Genomic DNA, 22,592 nt, shown 5'->3' with positions numbered 1-22,592 from the left:
CAGAGCTGCGGCTGAGGTGAAGCTGGAAAAGCTCCCTCTGCTCGGAGCACCTGAGCTGGGCACCGCGTTACCCCTGCCCCCTCCTCCACCGCCGTGCTTTTGAGGAGCCATCAGGGCTTTTTTTCCTGCTCCCGCCCCTCCGCCGCCTTCCTACTGGCTCCTGTAGCCTCAAGGCTCCTCAAAGCCGCAGCGCCGGGCAGCAAATCCGGCGGTGCTGTTAGAGGAGGAGGCAGCAGCAGTTAGTCCGGTGGTGGCAGGGGCTTCACAATTACCGTCAGTCACCCCGTGCTCATCAAAACAAGTCCAGGGCCAGCGCCTGCAACGGACCTCCTCCCCAGCTTCCGGAGCCTGTGGAAATCACTGCGCGGGAGTTAAAAAGTCCTGCACGGTGTTTTCTTGCCATGTGCGCGGCTGCGCAGCCACGCACCTTAGAGGGAACAGTGGTGGGGGGGGGAGAAATGCAATAGATAGGGAGAGAGAGAGGGTAGATAGGTAGGTAGATGGAGAGAGAGAGAAATACAGTAGATGGTAGGGAGAGAGTAGGTAGGTAGGTTGATGTTTTCAGGTGTATTTATCCATGTGCTGAAGAAGGAAATCTCTGACAATCTGCAGCACCTAAGACTTTGTTTCTGCTGGCACAGCACTTGATCAATGTAATTCTCATCAATCAGTTAAGAAACTTTCTGAAAGGGGGAAAAAAAAGTATTTGCACTCTGCAAATCTCCCCAAAACAGCCCGTTTTTCGCGAAAACGGGGCCATTTGTTTGCAAAACCAAACCAAAAAAAGGCACGAATACCTGTGGGCGGCTTGCAGAGGGGGGGAAAAACAAGCAAAAAATAGCCCGTTTTTCATTAAAAAAAATGTATGTATGTATGTATGTATGTATGTATGTATGTATGTATGTATGCATGCTTATAGCGTGCTCCGGGAGGAGGGCTGGGGGGGGGGGCAAAATAGAGCAAAAAAACCCCATTTTTTGCTCATTTCTGCCCTCCCCAGCCCCCAGAAACTCTCTGAAAGCCTGCTACAAGCTATGCACAGCCATTTTGGTGAAGGGGCGGGGTTTCAGGAGAAAAAAAATGCTGTATTCGGTGTATAAGACACACCCAGATTTTCAGCCTCTTTTTTGAGGAAAAAAGGTGCATCTTATACTCCGAAAAATACGGTAGTATGAGCAGCTGATTGGCGGTTGCATTGGCCTCCCAGAATACCACCGATCACCTGTCCCAGGCTGCAGGGATCGCTGCTGCCCATTGCCTCCGTGCACCGCATTTTTGGGCAGCAGTAATGAACGGTTTTGGCTGAATCAAGTTGTTAAACTAGAAGATAGACAATGCCCTTCCAACTGTTATTCTGTAAGTCTCTTCATTTCCAATCATTCTTATTAAAAATGATAGGCTTGATTACATTGTTCTCTCATTGCTACTGTTGTCTTTTCCCCCCTTTCTCTTCCAATCCCCATTCTCATCTTTCCCGCCTACTTTCTTCTATTATAAGAGAAATATGTAAAGCTTTGTTTTGGCATGAGACTAGTCCTGGCTTATTCCTTTCTCCAGGAGAGTATGTGAAATCTAGCTTCTTCTGGTAAACGATACTCCTGGTTTTCTACCCAAACATCAAAATTAGAAGACCTGTCTGATCACAGAACTCTTGAAATAAAAAACTTATTTAAAGATTGGGGAAACTTTTCTTGTTCAGTTTTTGCACCAAAAAAAAAAAAAAAAACACCCCCCCCCCCCCCCGGTCATGAGCAACTGAACTAAGAGAACACGTTCTACTAGTCCTTAATCTGACATTACTTTTTAAATCAAAAGCATGAGTAGTTTACAAGGCAGATGAGGCAATCTTAAACCAATTACAAGGCACCATAATTTATGGCTGGTATTTAAAGAGGAGAAATGCTTTTTAATATTCTCTGCCAAAGGGAGACGATGTGATCAAATAAATTCCAGAGTATGCTACAAAGGATTTTTATTCTCAAATTTTTTTTCCAAAATAGTCATCATAGTATCACAGAATTCAAAGCAGAACAGAGGACATTAAGTTGTTTTAAATCTGGTATCAAATAGAGTCTGAGAAAGACTGAAAAAGCACCTTTCTTGAAGAAAATCAGGCTTCATACTTTTGTTGTTGTTGTAATAGCACACAAGTCATTTTACTGAATTTTCCATAGGCACTATACTATTTCCAGGTAGTCTGGAAACCTTTCTGTGGTCGCCCCCGTGACCTTCCTAAACCATTTTCGATGTCCTTTTTCAAGCGGAATTGCTTATATCTTTCAGCCATCAAAATGAGTTCTTCAGGAATCACCTATTAAAGTTAGATAAACCAACAATTAGCTATTATTACATTTTCAATTTCTATAAACTATAAAAAAATCATGAAAATATTCTATAAAACATTTTTTGTAATATATTTTTATAAATACTATATCTTCTAATAGATTAATAATCCTGTTTGCATTGTTATATTAGATTTTAGCATTTACTCCTAAGCATGCACATTGTAGAAGAGCTCTTCAGTAGTTGCAAAAACAGAAATCAGTTTGATACCAGTCATCTTTTTAAAAAATTGTATCTTAAGAAAAGCATTTTGTGTTTTGGAGGTCTTTCTGGAGAACATGGAGTGTACTGAACTTATTGGCTATATCAGAAGATTTTTGAACTCAGAAATATAAATCCATTATCTAAGTTCCTTCTAACTTTTGAACAATTTCCTCCTGTGATATTTTGTGGAGACAATTCAAGGCTACAGGGGTAGGAGAGGAAAATTTGATGGAACAAATTATCTTCCATTTGTGGAAACAATATATTTAAACCAGGAAATTCATGTTACTGTAAGTATAAAGTGTTATAATGTAACACTGCAATTTGTAGTGAATATGAAAATATTTGGTAACGATTTGTGATTAAGCTTTATACTAAAATTTGCAAAAAAGCCTATCACAATTTTAAACAATATAATATAAAAATAAGCTCAAAACTATAACCTAGCACTTAAATAAACAAACAGCAAATTAACACACATTTTGTAGCAGCAACAGATTTTAACCTCAAGCTATTCTAGTTCAAATTTAGAACTATCCAACTAGATTTTTATTCAGCTAAGTGATAAGAAACGCTTTGAGATTTTAATAATCTCAGGTGATTTTAAGTTACCATTTATTCTACATTCACAAATATAAAATCTGATAGGCCCTTTTTGTGGCTGCCCAAACCACATCTATTCAGGGTTATCAGAAATTGATGCACAGTCTCTTTTTTACCTTTTCAACAAGAAACATGGAAATTACAGTGTAAACTCTGAAATAGGCTTCTTTCAATGAAAATGATTCAAAATCTTTAGGAACTGACCTCCAACACCTCACCCACCCCATGTATACCATGGCCTCACACATCTTAGTCCTTGTCCTTCCCTCCACCAGTTGCTCATTCTGTTCTACATGATATTTAAATGATATTTAAAAAATCTTACTCTGGGTGTTTTTGTATAATACCATCAAGGATAATTATATGGGACCCATACACTTTGAGGCACACTTCATACATATCTGTAGCTGTTTAGTTAAGATAGCAGGTAACATATATGTTGTTCTCAATTGTCTTTAATGACTTTTAATGTTCATTTTAAACGTTTTGTTGTAATTAATTTTATCACCTAGCTTTTAATTTATGCTTCTTCCAAAGACATTTTATTTAAGTTACTTGAAATTACAGGCAATAAGAGGCTATGCATATAATATAAACTAGTCAAAATAAAATTTTTAAAATCAATTTAAATGTGTATTTAATGTTTTATATTACTTTAATCAAATAAGGGTAAAAGGAACAACAGGAAAAAAAGTAGCAACAAGCTTAGTTATAATGTTACCTGGTTTCCTCTTTTTAAAATGTCAATCAAGTCGGATGCAATTCGCCAGTCACTCCGTGTGACAAGCGTTATAGCTTCTCCTTTGCGTCTATGTAAAAGCAAAATAAATAAATAAATAAATAGCTCATATCTGGGTTTTCTTTAAAAGAAATTTTTGCTTAACACCAATACAAACTTTTCCCCCCAAATAAAATGGGGTTTAATATTTCTGTAAGAGGCTCCTTTTTGTAGATCTATATTGATAATTTATTAAAATGTTCCATTTTTAAATCCACATTCTGCATAAAAACTGATTGCTCCTTTCTGAATGATTGAAATGGCACAAGTGGTAAATATCAAACTTCTCTTCAAATAGCAGTTAAGCAGATTATGGCGGGAGGAAAATATACATGCTATCTTTATAATTTATCCTGTGCATAAACAGAAAAACAGTGCCTTACAGCTAAAAAGGATGCATGTCTGCCAAACATCAAATGGATAGCTCCATTTTTTTAAATAGGACTATCAACATTCAAAATATGGGGAGGGGGAGGGGGAGAAACAAAATGGCATCTCTGCCCGAGTGGGTAATGAAGATGAACATTCTGGAGTAAATGGTATTTTGGAGACCTTTAATGATGGGACAGCTATAGAACAGGTTGCCATTTAGAGCCTTGAAGCTCCAAGTAATTAGTTAAGAGTGGGTAAAAATGGAGTTTACAAAAAAGCAATCCATCTTCTTCTGTTCCTTTCTGACATAGCCCAATTTATTTACAAAGGTAAAGGTTTCCCCTATTCAGTTGTGTCTGACTTTTGGGGTTCAGTGCCCATCGCTGTTCCTTAGCCAAGGGAGCCAGCATTTTCCAAAGGTATTTCCATGGTCATGTGATCAGCAGTTGCCTTTCCACTTCAGTGGTACATATTTATTTACTTGCATTTGCATGCTTTCAAATTGCTAGGTGGGCAAGAGCTGGGGCAAATAATGGGAGCTCACCCCGTTGTGCAGTGCTCAGATCTTGAACCCAGGCTGTCAGCTTTCCATATGACAAGTTCAGCATCTTTAACTACTGAGCCATTGTGCCCCCTCTACTTACAGCAGGATCTTTAATTCTGAGAAAAAAACCTGACTGGCAGGAAAGTCCAATACCCAATATATATAAAAGTATACTAACATATGAATGTGTTTTCTTTCTCCTCTCATTTCCTTAAGAAACTCTTTGGAATAAATTATTTTTTAACAGGAAAAAAAGAAATCTGTTCCGCTGTTGGGGAGAGACTACTGCATTTCCCTGTACTTTAATGCATCTGATATAAGACACAAGAATATACTGAAGAAAACACTCATATTTTCTACTTGGTAACATGGAAACTGTTTAAAATTTGGCTTACCCAGCTCGTCCAGTACGGCCCACTCTATGAACATATTCTTCAATGTTACGAGGGAAATCAAAATTAAAGACATGCGTAATATCATGTACATCAAGTCCACGTGAAGCCAAATCTGTCGCTATCAATACACGAACTTTGCCTAGAACAAGCAAAATAAAAACTGGTCAATTTTTCACAATGCATCTGAATGAAGTGTTACTTATCTGTAGTTTTTCCAGCAGTTGGTACTTATAGAAATCTATTCCCACTTGAGACCCTTAGTATTTGCCTCTTATATACACAGTTTGAGGGACAGACCTCGCCAATTCTCTCAATTGTCAATCCCAAGTGGATCACATTTGAAACAAATTATAATCAAAGTCAAGATGGCCACGTTGAATGAATTTGCAAACATTAAAAGAACCAGTTACAAGTAAGTAACAGTGGAATAAGATAAAAGAGGGATGGAGAGAGGGATGGAGAAAGAGAAGAAGAGGGAGGGAGGCCAGTCTATGTGTCTTGACTACTCGCAACTTACATTCCCCCAGGGAGATTGCCCTTTCCTTTCTCAGCTCGGAACTCAGGAAAATTCTCCCAACAAAATGAAAAAAGTACAAATTGATTTAAAAGGATGCAATTTGGTTAATGTAGAATGTGACTGTCTAATATCCATAGTATGGAAACAATGCTCCACTGAAGTAGCAGCAGGGGGTGGAAGGGAGGGAGACACAGAAAGAAGTATGACAAATGAAAAACAGAGACTTTTTGGAGGAGGGGAGAAACCATTTGTGCTGTAAGAACATTTTGTAAAACTCACTTGAGTGAAGAGAACAGAGTCCATTAACACATCTAACTAACATGCTATCAGGGCTGGCCTTACCATGAGGCAAACCTAAGTTTTTCAGATTTCATACTGCATCCTTAACAGGGCTTGTCTACAAATATTATTTAGGTTCTAGTAATGGCTAAAATAACTGTACATTGGAAAGATTCATACTAAATCAATTTCGTTGCATTTAAGTACAATGACAATAAAGATTATACTTATAATTGATGAGTGAGGTACAGTGGCTGATCAGAATTAAATACTTGACTAGAGATTCACTCATTGCAGATGGGCTGATATCTGATTTGGCCAGTATGGGGCAAACATTTTGTATAATATCTTTTTGTAGATATATGCTATCCAGGAAACCCACTATTATGAGATGTGTCTTATTTCTTAAAAGGTGTCTCAAATCTGTGATGTTATTGATTATATTTAAATTAGATCTGGCCTAAAAATAAAAATGCATGGCCCTGTCCCCATCAATAGTACCATTTAATATGAAAAGATCAGTCCTGCTTAGTATACAATTTATTTCACAAGTTGTTTAACATTACATGGAATCCCAGCATTTGTGTAATTTTAACATCAGTTTTTAACTTGGATTTTACTATTAATTCTGTTGAAATCTTTCCTAGTTGTTCAAACCCTGTAATAAAGATCTGAATTTGAGTTAATGTATTTTGCTTATTACATAACATTATGTTAAATTAACTAATTATGATCACCTTTTTTGAAATCGTCCAAAGCTTGTTCACGATCACACTGTTCTCTGTTGCCATGTAAAGATTGAACAGGAATTCCCCGAAGTCCAAAATCACTTGAAATGTCATCAGCCCTTTTGAAAAAAATTAAAAGCAAAGCTAATACATAAAGGTTTTTAATCCAATTAATGTATCATTTACAGAATAGTTAGAATAAACATTCAAATTTATATCAGGCATCATATATGCCAGATGATTTATTTTGTTTCCTAAATATTCATACTCTAATACTAAAGTTTACTTTTTATTAATTTATTCAAACGATTCCTTTTAAAAAAAAATCACAAGATGGATATCCTGGAGATAATTTTAGGGGGTGGTATCACTAAACAATCAGAGGTTGAAAAATATAGAAGATGTGTGGCAGAATTGAAATATAATTCATACTACAAATGTCAGAGAATAAAATGCTACACCTAGAAAATATCCACATTGACAAATTTATTAGAATTGGAGCTATATTCAGTAACTTACTTAATGCTAATTAACTAATTAAATTAACTGAATAATTCAGTAATTATTTAGTAACAGTATGATGGAGATAATGATGTATTAAAAAAAACCTTTCTTTTTTGTAGCATGCTAGCTGACTCATAACAATATCCTAATTATGTCCCACTATGTTCAATGTTTAATGAGCATATTGTATTGTTAAATATTTTTAAATTAAGATGGTTTAAATTTTGATATTTGGAAACAATTTTTTTCTAATGTAATTGTTTTTGACTGTTAAGAAAAAGTTCATTCCCAAATGTCAGTTCTACCATTATTAGTATTGTAAAGAGAAAGGGTGAAAAAAAGTTTGAAGTGGTAAAAAGGAGAGCAAATAATACTGGAATAGACAGAATGATTGTTACAATTTAAGCTCATTTGTGTTAAGATTTTCTACATACGTAAGTTTCTTTCCCACAAAAATGATGGCCTTCTCATCAGACTTCATAGTATCAACGAAATTATGTGTGAAATCTCTTTTTTCTTCTTCTGGAATAACAATAATCTTCTGCTCTACAGTATTGACTGCCTGTAAAACAAAGTTTGTGACAAGGAAATGTGACTGAAAAGTAATGGCTTGTGGCATATATTGTCAAGGCTTCTTATGCCGTAAGAATTGTAAATACTCAGATAATGTGAAAACAAAGTAGAATATTTAAAAGACTTCTGAATAATATGCATGCTGTTAAGAAATGACAGGACATTCCTGAAGGACTATATTTTAAATAATTATTTTATATATATATATATCATTAGTAGTGAAATTACTCAACAACTTAAACTTGTGAGCAATTGACAAGTGAAATGACATTATTGCATGCAGTCAAACTTCAGCAAAATGGGAAAAAACAAAATTATGAAACTTAAAGGAAAGTTTAGGTTATCTAATTTGAAACTTTTTCACTTTGAAAATTTCCTTTTAGTGTATTCTTCTTTAAGTGGGATATCAGTATATTATTTTGGGTTATTCTCACTTTCTCAAACAGTCATTTTTCACATATGCATAGTAAGATCAGACATTTTGGTTTATATTAATTATGGCTATGTACAATATTAATGCTCAGCACAACTCACCGCTAAATCTAGAGTTCCAACGTATACAATCATTGGATCTTTCAGATATGATTTTGCAAGGCGGCGGACACCATCTGGCCATGTAGCACTAGTGGAATTAAAATAAAATGTTTTTTTTAAATTTAAGATTATTTCTCCTACTCTAATTATCTTGCTATTTCTATAAAAAAACTTATCAACCCAGCTGCATTTAAAACTTGCCTTAACCCCCCCCCCCCCCAAAACAAGGATTTCATTGCTATTTGTTTAACTTTTTTGTTCCATGTCACGGCATCTAGCATCCTTCCATCTCATAAACGTTTTCTTCCATGCATTCATTCTTTGCATTTATAAAAAAAATCTGATTTAATTTCCAATATTTCTTTCAAAGAGATTAAAATGGTTCATTTCTGAGATGAGTTAATTTGTCACTTCCTGAGCAATGTTATTTCCTTTGTAATAAGACCCTCTTTCACCATGGAAGGAGAATGGTGGTATCGTATTTCTGTGTCATTAAGTTTACTATGTAATTTTGGGCAATACATAACACTCAGTATTGAATTGTAAAGTTGAAATGCAAATGGGCTCAGATAATTCAAAAGCTAATTTATGTTAGCACAAATGAGACCTTTATTTTATTAATTAATTTATTTTTTCACATTTCTGTATTGCCCATCTCCCTCAAAGAGGGGATTTACATGATATATAATAAAATGTTAAAATATAAAATAGCATAAATAAACGTTTTTTTAAAAAATAAAAAAAATTAAGAGGCAAGGCAAAGGGAGGGATTTCAGGGGACTAATCAACCTCATTCATGGCTGCATGCTTCTCTGGGCTCCCCACACAAGGCCACAGAGCCATCCATGTCTTAATTCCTTTTTGGAAGCCAGGAGAATAAATCTGTCTGTCTTACTTCCAGGAGAAGAATATTCCAAAGGCAACGGCAGAGGAAGGGTCTTTTTAACTAGACTGACAAGTTGGAATCCTTTCACCAAAAGTGTATGCAACATACTTTCCCTGTCTGATATACCTTCAGAGGGGGTTGGGGTCAGAAGGAAGCACTTGCTACTGACAATTTAGTAATAAGAACTATAGAGAGAAGTGTTTAAAACAGATATGCAGACAATATGCTGACTGATTTGCCTAATGTGAAGATAGTGGATATGAGAGCCCCTCTTTGAGGCAGATGGATGGTTCAGAAATGTGAATAATAACAAATAAAAATGATCTAATAGATATTACTGTAATAACAGACTTCAATGGATAGTTAGAACTGCAGAAACAACAATTGCAACCAGCCTGCCTTCCATTGAGGATCTGTAGACTGCATGAACCAGAAAGAGGTCTGAGAAAATAACAACAGACCCCTCACATCATAGACATAAACTCTTTCAATTCTCTCCTCTATGTGCCATTATTGGGCATTGCATGCAAAAACAATTAGACAAATTGTGCCATTACCTTGCTGAATACCTAATTCACATCGTACTGTCTTAGGCTTAAAGATATTTACCCCCTGTACTAGGGCTGTATTGATATTATCCTTCTCCTATTGCTATCTATGATTATCACTTGTTGTATCTCATGATTAATGACTGTAACTATAATCTATGATATATGACCTGTTGCTTGCTATTTATATGTACATTGTGACCTTATGAATCCGAGACAAATTTCTTGTGTGTATGATCAAACTTGGCCAATAAAGAATTCTATTCCCTAGGTAAGGAAACAACCACATGGTGTCAAATATTCTTTCTAGATGTGACAAAGGCTCTCTGTTTCCAATTTAAATGTGATATAAAACAAATTATCCATTTTCTGCATAGCACATATTTAGGCAATATCCATCAAAACAAGTATATTACAGTACCTGGTCATAACTGTTTGTCTATCAGGACGTACATCTAACAAAATCTTCATTATTTGAGGCTCAAAACCCATATCCAACATTCTGTCTGCTTCATCCAATACCTATGAAAAATATGGATAAGTACTGTTGATTTCAATGTACACAATGAACTGACATTTGATATAACAATCTAAAATATTTATTTTAGTGCATACGTTATCTGAGTTAGTTGCATGTGTTCTTTGTTGCAGGGATTCTGTTATTATTCTTTGGCTCTGCTATCACCAGTAATGTCGTGTTAGTATTTGTAAAGTCCTTAAACTCTGGGTAGAATATGGGCATGTTAGAGAATAGACTAGACATTTGTATAACAGGGCCAAAGAAATACACTGACTTTTTAAAATGCTTTAATAAATGAATTACATTCCATCAATACGACACTACATCAGCCCTTAAGTCATTCCTAGCCCTCTTTCCCTGTTAGGTGCAGGTATTCTCTAGCTTGGATTCTGTGCCTCTCTCTTTTCAAATTCCTCCTTCCAGTTTTCTCCTGCTGTTGGAATATAACCTGGGAGAAAGCACTCAGTGCTGTCACATTTTAAGATAGTTTATCACTCAAACATCACAAAGGGCTGAATTCAATTTTTCTAATTGTCAGCATCTACTGGAGGAACAGATTCTTTATTACCACATTACATCTCATCCTCACTTTAAAAAACCTGGAGGGCCCTTTACATAATATCAAAGAGTGCTTGTTATTTTCATAGGTAATACTGTTACCAGTTTTAGCTTTGATATGTAACTATATATCTGCTAAAAATTCAACTAACTCATTACATAGTTAAGTGATGCAGTTATAAAGCATGTTATCACGTGACCATGTCAATTTACAACGGCAGTCCCAATTGGAATCATTAGGCGAATCCTGCATGGTACCCGTGACCAACTGTCACATGATCGCCATTTGAATAACATTTCATGTCAGAAGCACCTTGTTCAGACAGGTTTGTTAGGACGGCTTCACTTCTTGTACCACATCTGACAATCCAATTTAATAACCGTTATTAACTAAATATATAAGTTAGTCTGAACAGGAGTGTGTTTTTTTAAAAAAAAAATTAGGAGACTGACTACAGAAATTTCCAGGAGAGTTTATCAAATTTTGTTCATGTTGGATTGTGGTTTGAAAGGGCTGGGTTTGAATCTGGTCTTAGACAAGTATTATCTGATTACTTTTGCCCTAAAAGTTTGTTAGCGGTCTTACTCTGCTTTACTGGACTACACTGTATCTGATCTTTTGGTCTTTGAGCAAGTGAATAAATTATTTTTATATTATTATATTAACATTCAAAAACAGTAGGTACATTTGATGAAGGTTTTATTCAGTAGGCTTTCCTACTTTGTGTTTCAAGCGGCACAAAAAAATTGTTATTTCAGTGCTTTCTTCTTTCCTATAGGATTGTTCCTGGATTATGGTCTGTTTATATTAGAATTACTTCTTTTTTCACATATCATAATATGGAAAGAAGGGAAAACTTACATATTTATCTGTTTTTTCAATTCAATCTTGCGATCTGCAGCTTATTATTTTTTGATCTTTTATATAAGGCAGAGTAATGAGAGTCGAAAACATGTCATGATACCATTTTTATGAATTGCACCATGACACATTCTATGAATTCTATTTGTGTCCACAAACCAAAAAGACTGCAGTTGAGGCATGTTGTATAAATGTCACACAAATGTATGTATGTATCTGTCTGTCTATCTGTCTAATATCTGGAAGACCTACCAGCAGAATAGACTTAACAAGCAAAAAGGCATTAGCTACTGTTAGATTTGGGTTGATCACCAGGACCAGAGATTTTACTCTTCTGATAATTAGTAGCAATATATGCCACAAAATAAACATAAGATAGCTTTAAATGAATATGTTATCTGTTTGTACCACTGGTAACACAGATCTCTGTGTGTGGTTTTATAGTCAAAACCGCATCTTTACAAAACAATTTCCAAAGATAATAGAAAATTAAGGGCATAAGGGACAAAAAAAAATCAGACCAGAAAAATGAAGACAAAATGGTACTGCAAACTCTGGAAGAAAGCATAGCTAAACTGGTCAAAACACTGAACAGATGACAATGTTTTGTTTCCAGTCTGCGTTTACTATTTAATTGAATTTTACTTCTGTTTATAACCAAAGTTGCACTCACCCGCACATAAAAAGAAGGAAACAGTAGCCAAAGTGGTTTGGGCTGGTAGGGAGAACAGCTTTAGGAAAAATGCACAGGAATTCATTTTCATCTCAGTAAATAAGTGTAAATTGAACATGCCCATAGTTATGTAATCTTTATCTCACTATTTAAAAGGAAACTGGAGGGGAACATAGTAACAAATAGACTTAGAAGGTGTTCCAGCCAGTTATCAACATATGAATATTTTAACATTCCCATCTTATACATAGTGGTGACCACTTACCAAATATGTTATGCTTTTCAGATTTATGAAACTGTTCATTTGCAGGTCATGCAATCTGCCAGGAGTAGCAATAACAATGTCTACGCCTTTGGTAACCGTATTAATTTGTCCTTTTCGGTCTCCACCACCGTATATACATATGCTAGGAAGAATGTTGATTCAGCATTTAGAACTGAACTGACATGCTACTATGTATTTTAATATTTTACAATCTTCACAAATTTTATAAAGACTTTCATAATGTTTTACTTTCCTAAATAATAGCAAAAGAAACATTTGAACAACCCCAAAAATATCGCTTATCTGAAAAAATGTGTTTAAAATGTATCACTAACTGGAGTGTTGTTTTTTCCAACATATTGCTGATTTAATTAACATAGGGGCTTCTTTAAATTAGATCTAAGAATACAACATTACACATAAGAAAGGTTTATAGGGTGATGGAAAAGAAATTCAAGGTCTGTTCTTGATTGTCTATTCTGCTTTTCCTAATAGTTTTGAATATACTGCCAATAGTTGCTAGATGTTGGTTAGTTATAATCACTCTGCATATCAAAATAAGATCAATATGACTTTAGAATACAACTTAACCTTTTAGCCAAATTATGCTACAGGTTCAGAAAAAACACACCTAAAACCTGCCAAATAAGAGAATGTAGATTAGTACCTTTTAATTCCTTTATAAGAATATTTTAAGCACTCTGCTTCAACTTGAAGGGCCAGTTCTCGAGTTGGAATGAGAACCAGCATCCCTGGTCCATTGCGTTTTTCTCTAGAACTGAAAAAAGTACAACTTCTTTAGACAATCAACCTGAGGAAATCCTCAGAAAAGAGACTTAGTGACAATGGAAAGAATAGAGGACACCTAAGAATTTCAGGCAGTCCCTTTAATTCAGATTACAGTAAAGCCATACTCCAAAACACAACTGTAGAAAGAAATAAGTAAAAAAAAAGCATACAGAATTTATAAGCTACTTATATTTTTGGATCATGACGGAGTCAGTGGCTCATTCTCAACCCATGGTAGGCAGAGCTACTTTATCTGACTTATCAACAGTAATTTGACAGGGGTGTCAAACTCAAGGCCCAGGCCCCGGATCTGACTTTACAATATAATAAGTTTTATCTCATCTTGTTCTTACATCGGTTGTGAATCCAAATGAATGAATCCAGGCATTAAATATGCCAGTGTCTTTCCGGTACCCGTCTGTGCTATTCCAATGAGATCAAATCCTTGAAGTATGATTGGCCAAGCCTGTGACTAAAACAAAAACTTCTGTGAATTTGCTGAAATGTAAACAGAAATGGTTTCATACTAATTAGATAATAAAACTGAAATACCTGAATTGGAGTAGGCTTCTCAAAACCAACTTTTTTTATATTTGCCATGATGTCAGGATGATGTTTAAAAGCATCTTCAAACTTACAAACAGGATTAGGAATACGACGTTTTTCACCATCTTTCAGATCATCACACGAAATACTATTGTTTTCTTTTCTTAAATAAAAAAACAAAGTCAAAGAAACAATGTTTTACATCAATTTTTGATAAGAGTGCTATCATATGTTTATGACAGATTAGGAAATTTTATGCACAAATTTATTCTGGACAATTATATAAAGATTTATAATCAAAATCAACAAGAAAGGATGAATTAAATACTATTATGCTTTAGTCTTATACTTTTAAAATAAGATATAATTCTATACATTCCTTAAAAATATTCTGAAACCAATAGTTGGTGAGGACAGAACAAAATGTCTGAATGCTTCTACCCTGAAATGTTCTGCTAATCAGTGCAAATTCATCTTCTATGTGCAGATGCTTAAAGCATTTGTTTTTAAAAAGAATTCTAATAAAAAATATACATAATGAAAACATTGTTTATTCTTATAATAGATTGCTCAGTGTTATACTTACTATTAGAAAGGTTATAGCCATTAAATCTATAATAACTCTTTATATGTAATTTAAGAGGTTCTATTTTTGTCAGAGCCATCTGCAAATGGTTCTCCAAAACCGAAATTTTCATCTTAAGTTTGCTTAAGAGCTTATATTTACGTATATAACAAATAACATATGATACTGATTATGCCAATCAACAGTGTTCAACATACCAATAAAAATTAATCTGGTAGTCTGCTCTGTGAGAGAATAATGATTCAAACACACTCATTATCACAAAAAAAAAACCTGTTCCCCTCTGCCCATTTAATCCAAAGGCAGAAATATGAAAATTTCAAAGGTATTTTTTTCATTTACTATAAAAATCTGTTAAAATCTAAATAGTTTCTAACAAATGAGAAAAGTTTCTAATTTGGAGTTAAAATTTGTAGTGCTGCTGAAAACTCATTCAGCAATTAAGAACATATTCAGCTAAAGTCAAGGTAATTCTAAAATAGCATTTTCCCGAAATGTAGGAGAGCTAAAGAACATAATTAAAGAATCTAAGTAGATAAGGATCTGTCAACCTGAAAATACCAAGTTTTTTAAAAAATGATAGATCCCCAAGATGTAAACAATTCAGATACAAGGTTAATTATATAAAAATAAGACTTTTTTATTTTAAAAAATCTTCCCTTTAGCATGGTGCAAGAGCAGCCTCTAGTGGCCTTTATGGATAAATTAATATGTGAGCTTTTCTTACTGAGAATATACGTAGTTTTGAAATCAAATCTTTAAATTATTGGGGCTTCTGTTGTTTTTCAGTATCAAGGTCTAGTATAGTTATAGTTATGTTTCTTAGATGAAAACAATTTGAAACAATATTTTGTAGCTTTTATGAAAAGCAACTTGTTTGGCATACCCTAGAGTGGTCCTAGGATACCCGGGTGGGAGATGTCCCCACAAACCCTCTCAGGGACCTCAAATCAAAATTATTTGCCAGCCTACATTGAAAAATATTACAAAATTAAAATTCCATCAGACAATTGTGAGAAGCAACAGTGGCAGTGAATATGTAAATTTTAATTTGATAAATGTAGAATAAATATAACTTTTGCAAACAAATGGTTTGGTTGGGATATAGTGGTATTTACTAGATCTCCTAATTTGGTTTTCCAGTCCAAAATACCAGAACCTGAATAGTATGTTTTAGTATTGGTGATTAAGATACTTGGACATTCAGTTATCTCTTATAATTTCCTTTTTAAGATGAATCATTAAATTATGGCTTTATTGATATAGTGGTATTTGAACCCACTTAAAAAGGTAGGAATACCTTAGTTGTCTTCAACTAAAAAAAAAATGTTATTCCTACCAGTAAAACTTCTCAGTCTAAAATATATTTAAAATACTTCTGTATGTTGATTCACTCATTTCTGATGAACAAATGGAAACCTTTTTTGCACAAAATATTTCTTCCAAATATCTTGGATCTCCCTTTGATTAGTTTCCATCCGTTGTTTCTTATCCACACCCACAACCACACTGCATACTAGCACACTATCATTCCAGAAACTTTTAAATCACCAGGGAAATCATTGTGATTTTTGGCTTCTTAGATATCTAGTCCTTATGACTACATAATATGAATGTATAAATATGCTTTAAATTAACTGTATTATTAGGTACCATTATCAGTAAACTTTAATAATTAGTCTAATTAGCTACCCTAATCAGAATCATAACATACAAATTTGATAAATAAAAGGTTGTTCCATGGCTACAGTTTTTAGGTTACATAGTACACATGCCAATACTTCGCCAAAAAGGAGAGTCAACAGATGCAAACTATTTTACTATACCGCATATATCTATCTTTGGAAATATAGAAATGGCCCATTTTGATTTCATGATAATTATGCATCAATACCTTTGAAATGTTAACTAAATATTTAGTAGACAGCTCCAGATCCAAATATCTAAAAGATCTCAGTTAAATATAAAGTATAAATTTCTTTATCCTAATTCTTACCGCCACTTATCAACCTCTTCTTGTGACATAAGAGCGATATTTGGGGCTTCTTTGTAAAAACACTTTTCAAGTGGAGGCAAATCTGTTAAACATAATAGAAAAGTTGTTACAAGAGCTTCCATTTTTCACATTGTAATTTACAGTGTTTTAAAAATAAATTCTATTCATGACTTAAATCTAACAACTACAGTAGGGTTGTTTATAGAGAAAATATTGTTTTAATATGGCTTGCAAAAAAATAATATAATAAATATACGTGTGACCCCCACCCTCCCCTGCTTTTGGCGCGCTTTTCACCCTTGGTGAAAAGACCCATTTTTCACTCTTCCCAGGCTTCACAAGCTTTCTAGGAGCCTGGGGAGGGCGAAAATGGCTCTCCCCCCCCCTCGAGACCCTCCAGGAGGCTTCCCTGAAGCTTCTGGAGGGAGAAAAACGGCCCAACGCACAAACCGGAAGTCTGTTCTCGAACCTCCGGTTTGCGTGTTGGGTTGCTTTTCTTCCTCCAGAGGCTTCAGGGAAGCCTCCGGAGGGTGAAAAATGGCCAAAAATGAAGGGTGAAGTCATCTGGTACACACTCCTTGTGTGCCCTAACAAATGTGGCATAGGTTTGCCATTACGGATCTAGGCTTACTGCTGGTCTCTTTCTATTGGGTATCAAAGGGCTGTTTTTGACCTTTAAAACCTTGAAAGGCTTAAGAGACAGGTTATCTGAAGGAGTGACTTCTGTATGTTTATCCAAATCTTAAAACAAATGACTTTTGATAAAATAATTTACCTTGAAGGCTACTATCATTTCTTTAAAAAAAAAACCTTATTACACTTACCTATCCACTTCATGGCTTCATATTTAGCCTTGTTTTCCCGAAGGGAGGCCCAGTTAATTGATCGTTTTGGATTACTGACTTCAGAAGTTATAATCACACTTTGACTGTATGAAGTATTTCCAATATTACAGGAATCTGTTAAAACAAAATCAGGCTCCAGTTATCAAAAGCTTCCTATCAGATTGCCAGGCAATTTAAATGAGGATAAATCTAACCCTAACCTGAGGACAGTCTTATATATATATATATATATATATATATATGAATATTGAACAGTCCTAAGAAGGGTGGAAATTTTATATCCACTACTATTATATATGTTTTGCAAGCTCTCAATGTATTACTACTTATCAAAAGTGACCAAATATTTTTTTCACTATTAAATCAATAAATTAAATTTTCTGAGATGCCTACATATAAACACGCACACCACATTTCAGAGTCTTACCTTTATTACCTCTTTCTCCTGTATTGGTTTGACTGTACTTTTCAATAAGATTATCAATTAGCATTTTAGCTTTGGTTTGTTTATCTTTTCCACCAAATATCTTTATTTCAGCCTCATAATTTCCCTTTATAACCTAAACACAAGGTATTTAGATTAGGAATTAAAAGTTAGAAATGAAGCAATCTATATACTGTAACTGTAGTGATTTAAAATAAATGACTTAAAACATGTACAAATAATTGTTAAAATATTTACACACATAAGAATCATTTAACAGTAAACTATTTAAATGTATACATTTAGTTCTCTCCTCTGTGACAGGATATTAGGATTGACCATAAAGTAAGTTACTGTGGAGTTACTTGAAACATTTTACCTCAAATAAACTGTGACATGTAAGAATTAGAACATCTTACCTGTATTTTGCAACCTGATGATTCTTCGAGCTCCTTAATTTTAGTTCCACCTCGACCTGTTGTAAAATAAATAGATTCATATGCAAAACAATTTAAGCCAAGTCTTTTAACATACATTCTGCTATTGACAACATTGCAACTTTTTAAAATCAAGAGTAGAACAAATGTCTGCAATTCAATTAAAACACCCCAATAAACTTCAACTAAAAATTCTCAAAAGTTATACTTTTTCACAATCATTTTTCCTTGTTCTCCAATGTCAAGTGATATTTTAGTGATAAATAATTATAGAAGTAAAACAATCCTTTTCCTATATTCCCTCTTTTCCTTATTCCACTCATTCTTAAAGACTCAGGGTGACCACATCCATGTGAAAGTAATGTCAAAACAATTTAAACTACCTGAAATAACCTCAGTATGCTTTACCAAATTATGTTCTACTTGAGATGGATTTTCCCTAAATCCATGAGAATTCCTGCTAAAAACATTGATAGTTAACAAAAAAAAACCTACTTCACACACAATAAAGTGCTACTTTTTAAAATAGCTACTCAAATTTATAAAATTATTGCAGCAGTAATAGGCCAACTTATATAAAATGGCTAAATGAATTTCCTATGATTCATGTTATTCTTGATATGAAAGTCAGATAATTTGAGCTCAGTGACAACTATCAGAAATTTGATCTGTTATTGAATGTATAAGCACTAGAACGAATAAGCTTTGTGATGAATCAGGTTTGCTTTTAAAAAAAATAAAGGCAACTTGTTACACAAGTGTGTTCTCAGGTACAGCTTATGATCACTTACTCACTCACAGGCCTGGAAAATTGTCACTCAAACCACTTTCAACTCAACAATGAGGCACAAACGATTCTTTAAAATACATGGGCATTTAAAATGAATTTGGCAACAAGCTACAGGAAAGGTGGTCTCCATTTATCTAGGAATCAGAAGACAGCATCAGTTCATCTGACAATCATAGGAAGTAGAGTGGTTTTTATACCCTTTTGGAGATGGAGATGCCTGGTGGGTTTATCTGATTAGATTCTATGCTCTTATTGTCCCTATCTAGTTTTCTGGATGGTGCTCAGGGTCAAGGCTAGCCTTGGGGAAAGGTGGGGAAATGTAAATTCAGTGTGGCTTTGTGTTTACTGACTTAATCCTTAATCCTATCAATTCAGCCTGCCTCAGTCTTCTAATTGGGGTTACCAGAGGCCATTCTGTCTGGGAGGCAGAGATTGCTTTAACTTCTATGGTTTTTCTCTGCCTTCTCTGGGGGCATGAAACTATCTTATGATTCTTCCTACAATATATTGCAAATTGTAGCATCCATCTTCCAACAAATGCACACACTTCACCTATGTCCTACTAGTTATGCTAATTCCGGAGACATAAAATCCATTTGCTAGCCATTATTCTACAGCACTTATATCTTCCTTAACCTTTTTATCAACTAAATCACAAGCAATTTTAGGAGATAAATCTTTGCAAGCCGTGTAAGTAGAAAAGTTTTGAGGCACACACGACTAAGGGAGGCTTCTTAAATTTAGCGACCACCAGATGTTTTTAAAAAAAATTCAGGTTCCCCCAAACCCCCGATTGCACTTCAAGAAAAATTGAAAGGCAAACTCTAGCAAAGACTTAACGTTAGGAAAAGCTGCTTAAGAAGCCACCCAAACCCAACTTTTCACCCACAACTTGCTGCAAAAACCGGCGTTCATTCATTTTAAGAGAGGGTTAACATATTCAGCCCAGGTATATAATACTGACATCATGGTGTGTTTGGCTTCGATTCAGGGCATTGCCCAGCCTGATCCATGGCTCCAAATTAAAAAAATAAACGAACAAATCATGGCTAAATCCGACATGTTAACTCGATTTTACCTAGGAACTTACTTACTCGATAGATTTTTAGACCTAACAGATTTAGCTGCAACCAGTCCTGTTTAGAAATGTGCCTCTACGTATTCCTTAAGGCAGGGGTCTCCAAACCTTGGCCACTTGAAGAGTTGTGAACTTCAACTCCCAGAATTCCTCAGCCAGCTTTGCTGGCTGAGGAATTCTGGGAGTTGAAGTCCACAAGTCTTCAAGTGGCCAAGGTTGGAGATCCCTGCCTTAAGTGACTTTATTCAGTTACTCCTCCCCTCAGCCCAACGCACCTCACAGGGTTGTTGTTGTGCGGGGGGGAAAAAAGACCACGGGAGAATTTAGGTCTATTCGCCGCCTTGAGTTTATTTATTGAAAAGGCGGCAAACCACAATAACAACTTGACTTACCTATGACGGTGCCGACGAGAGCATTCTCCAGCGGGAAGCACAACGGGGGCGATCCCGGTCGCTGCCTTCCTCCTCGTCCTCCTCTTCCTCCTCCTCCTCCTCTTGCCCGATACTCCAAGGTGCCAGACTGGCGAGCAGACGCCGGCCGCGAACCCCATCTGTCCCCGCCGCGTCTTTCCTCTTTCTCGTTCCCCACAGGCCGGGTACCCAAAGCCCGCGAGGATCCCGCCGCCCCACCCAAGGAATACCATTCGGTCGGGGGAAGCTTAGCGCGGGGCTGCTCCTCTTCGCCGTCGGTGTCCCAGTCAGACATGGCGGGGGGGGGGGAATAAAATGACTCGAGCGAGGGAAAAGCCGAAGCCCGACTCGCCGCCGGTTAACTTTGCACGCGAGGCAGTTTTAGCGCTCGCTTGCCGGCGGCGGCTCTGATTGGCTGGCGCCTCAGTGGGTGGGCGGGGGATTGGCCGAAGCGCTCCGCCCTTTGAGGCTCCGCCCACCCACTGAGGCTCCAGCCCACTGAGGCTCCAAATTGCTGAATGAATGTTTGCTGCTGGCCGCTAGGTCGTAAGTCGAGGACTTTCTGAGTCCTCAACAAATCCCCCCCCCCTCCCGGGTAGCCTTAAAGGCGGCTCTTATCAAGTTTGGGACGGGGTGTAATGGTGGGGGGTGGAAAGTCGGGTTTTCGCCGAAGTTATCGTAAAACAGTAAAAATAAACCTTTGGATGCCAGGTGCACCTCGCTCCGAAGCAAGTTTGAATTCCAGAATAGATCCCCACGTGCAGGATTGGGACACGTGCATTTCTTTTCCTGGTTTCGGCTTCTTCACTACTAGTCTTAAGCCTAAAAGCGAACGATTCGCTTTTAGGCTTAAGCCTAAACTTAGAATAACTTCGTTGTTACTTTGAATGTAACTGATCGGCGTACATGACAATGAAATTTCGTTGCTCTCAAACATAAACATGGCAAAATGGTAATGTTCATCTGGGAACAAATCTGATTGGACGTGAGGCGGTTTTTCTCGCGAGTAAACTTGCCCGGAGGATGGCTGGAAAGGGGGGGTATCTCTGGAAAGCAGAAAATCGAGATTATTGAGATTTTTCCCCCCTTCCACTGAAGAGGATCTATATAACGGCTCCCCTTTATTTTTATTTCCTACCCGGTGAGGAGAGGTGTTTGTCCAAGATATGTGGAGAATGTTTCTGTTACTCTGCTGTAGGAAAAACTATCTATCTATCTATCTATCTATCTATCTATCTATCTATCTATCTATCTATCTATCTATCTATCTATCTATCTATCTATCATCTATCTATCTATCTATCATCTATCTATCTATCTATCTATCTATCCTTCCTTCCTTCCTTCCTTCCTTCCATATTTCCTTCCTTCCATCCATCCATCCATCCATCTTTCCTTCCATCCATCCATGTTTCCTTCCATTCATCCATCCATCTTTCCATCCATCCATCCATCCATCCATTCATCCATTCATCCTTCCTTTCTTTCTTCCTTCCTTCCTTCCTTCCTTCCATATTTCCTTCCTTCCATCCATCCATCCATCTTTCCTTCCATCCATCCATCTATGTTTCCTTCCATTCATCCATCCATCTTTCCATCCATCCATTCATCCTTCCTTCCTTCCTTTCTTCCATCCATCCATCTTTCCTTCCTTCTATCTATCCATCCATCTTTCCTTCCTTCCTTCCTTCCTTTCATCCATCCATCCATCTTTCCATCCATCCATTCATCTGTATGTGTGTGATGTATTTTAAGAAAGTCATTCTCAAATTTGATGTGCCTTAGATGTTTGGGGACTTCGGTTCCCTTATTTATTTATTTTTGCTGGGATGCGAAAGACTGTCCTGTATATATAAAAGATGCTACAGTCCTGGATCCAACCAAGGCCATTGAAGGTAGTCCTCGACATATGACCACAATTGAACCCAAAATTTCTGTTAAGTGAGACATTTGTTAAGTGAGTTTTGCCCCATTTCTTGTCATGGTTATTAAGTGAATCACTGCA

General features: G+C 36.0%; 1 protein-coding gene across 1 annotated transcript; it reads right to left on the bottom strand.

The window, feature by feature from the left end:
• Positions 1–2,182: 2,182 nt before the first annotated feature.
• Positions 2,183–20,882, bottom strand: DDX43 (DEAD-box helicase 43). The gene is made up of 16 exons (XM_032215178.1): positions 20,570–20,882; positions 18,292–18,347; positions 17,876–18,008; positions 17,428–17,562; positions 16,604–16,685; positions 14,028–14,184; positions 13,829–13,947; positions 13,354–13,464; positions 12,687–12,828; positions 10,230–10,330; positions 8,375–8,462; positions 7,702–7,829; positions 6,773–6,882; positions 5,240–5,378; positions 3,872–3,959; positions 2,183–2,311 (listed from the first exon to the last, which is right to left on the bottom strand). Exons 1-16 carry the CDS (start codon positions 20,880–20,882, stop codon positions 2,183–2,185), a joined length of 2,031 nt encoding a protein of 676 aa, XP_032071069.1.
• Positions 20,883–22,592: the final 1,710 nt, after the last annotated feature.

The sequence above is a fragment of the Thamnophis elegans genome, chromosome 4 (assembly GCF_009769535.1).
Source record: "Thamnophis elegans isolate rThaEle1 chromosome 4, rThaEle1.pri, whole genome shotgun sequence".
Classification (NCBI taxonomy): Eukaryota; Metazoa; Chordata; class Lepidosauria; order Squamata; family Colubridae; genus Thamnophis; species Thamnophis elegans.
The sequence above is the reverse complement of the archived record's forward strand: the minus strand, read 5'-3'. Positions and strand labels throughout refer to the sequence as shown.

Coding starts and splice junctions, on each gene's coding strand:
- DDX43 (XM_032215178.1), bottom strand. CDS start 20,882: ATGTCTGACTGGGACACCGACGGCGAAGAGGAGCAGCCCCGCGCTAAG. Junction 12,829..13,353: donor TCTTATAAAGGAATTAAAAG/GTACTAATCTAC, acceptor CATTCTTCCTAG/CATATGTATATACGGTGGTG. Junction 5,379..6,772: donor TTTGGACGATTTCAAAAAAG/GTGATCATAATT, acceptor TGCTTGTTCTAG/GCAAAGTTCGTGTATTGATA.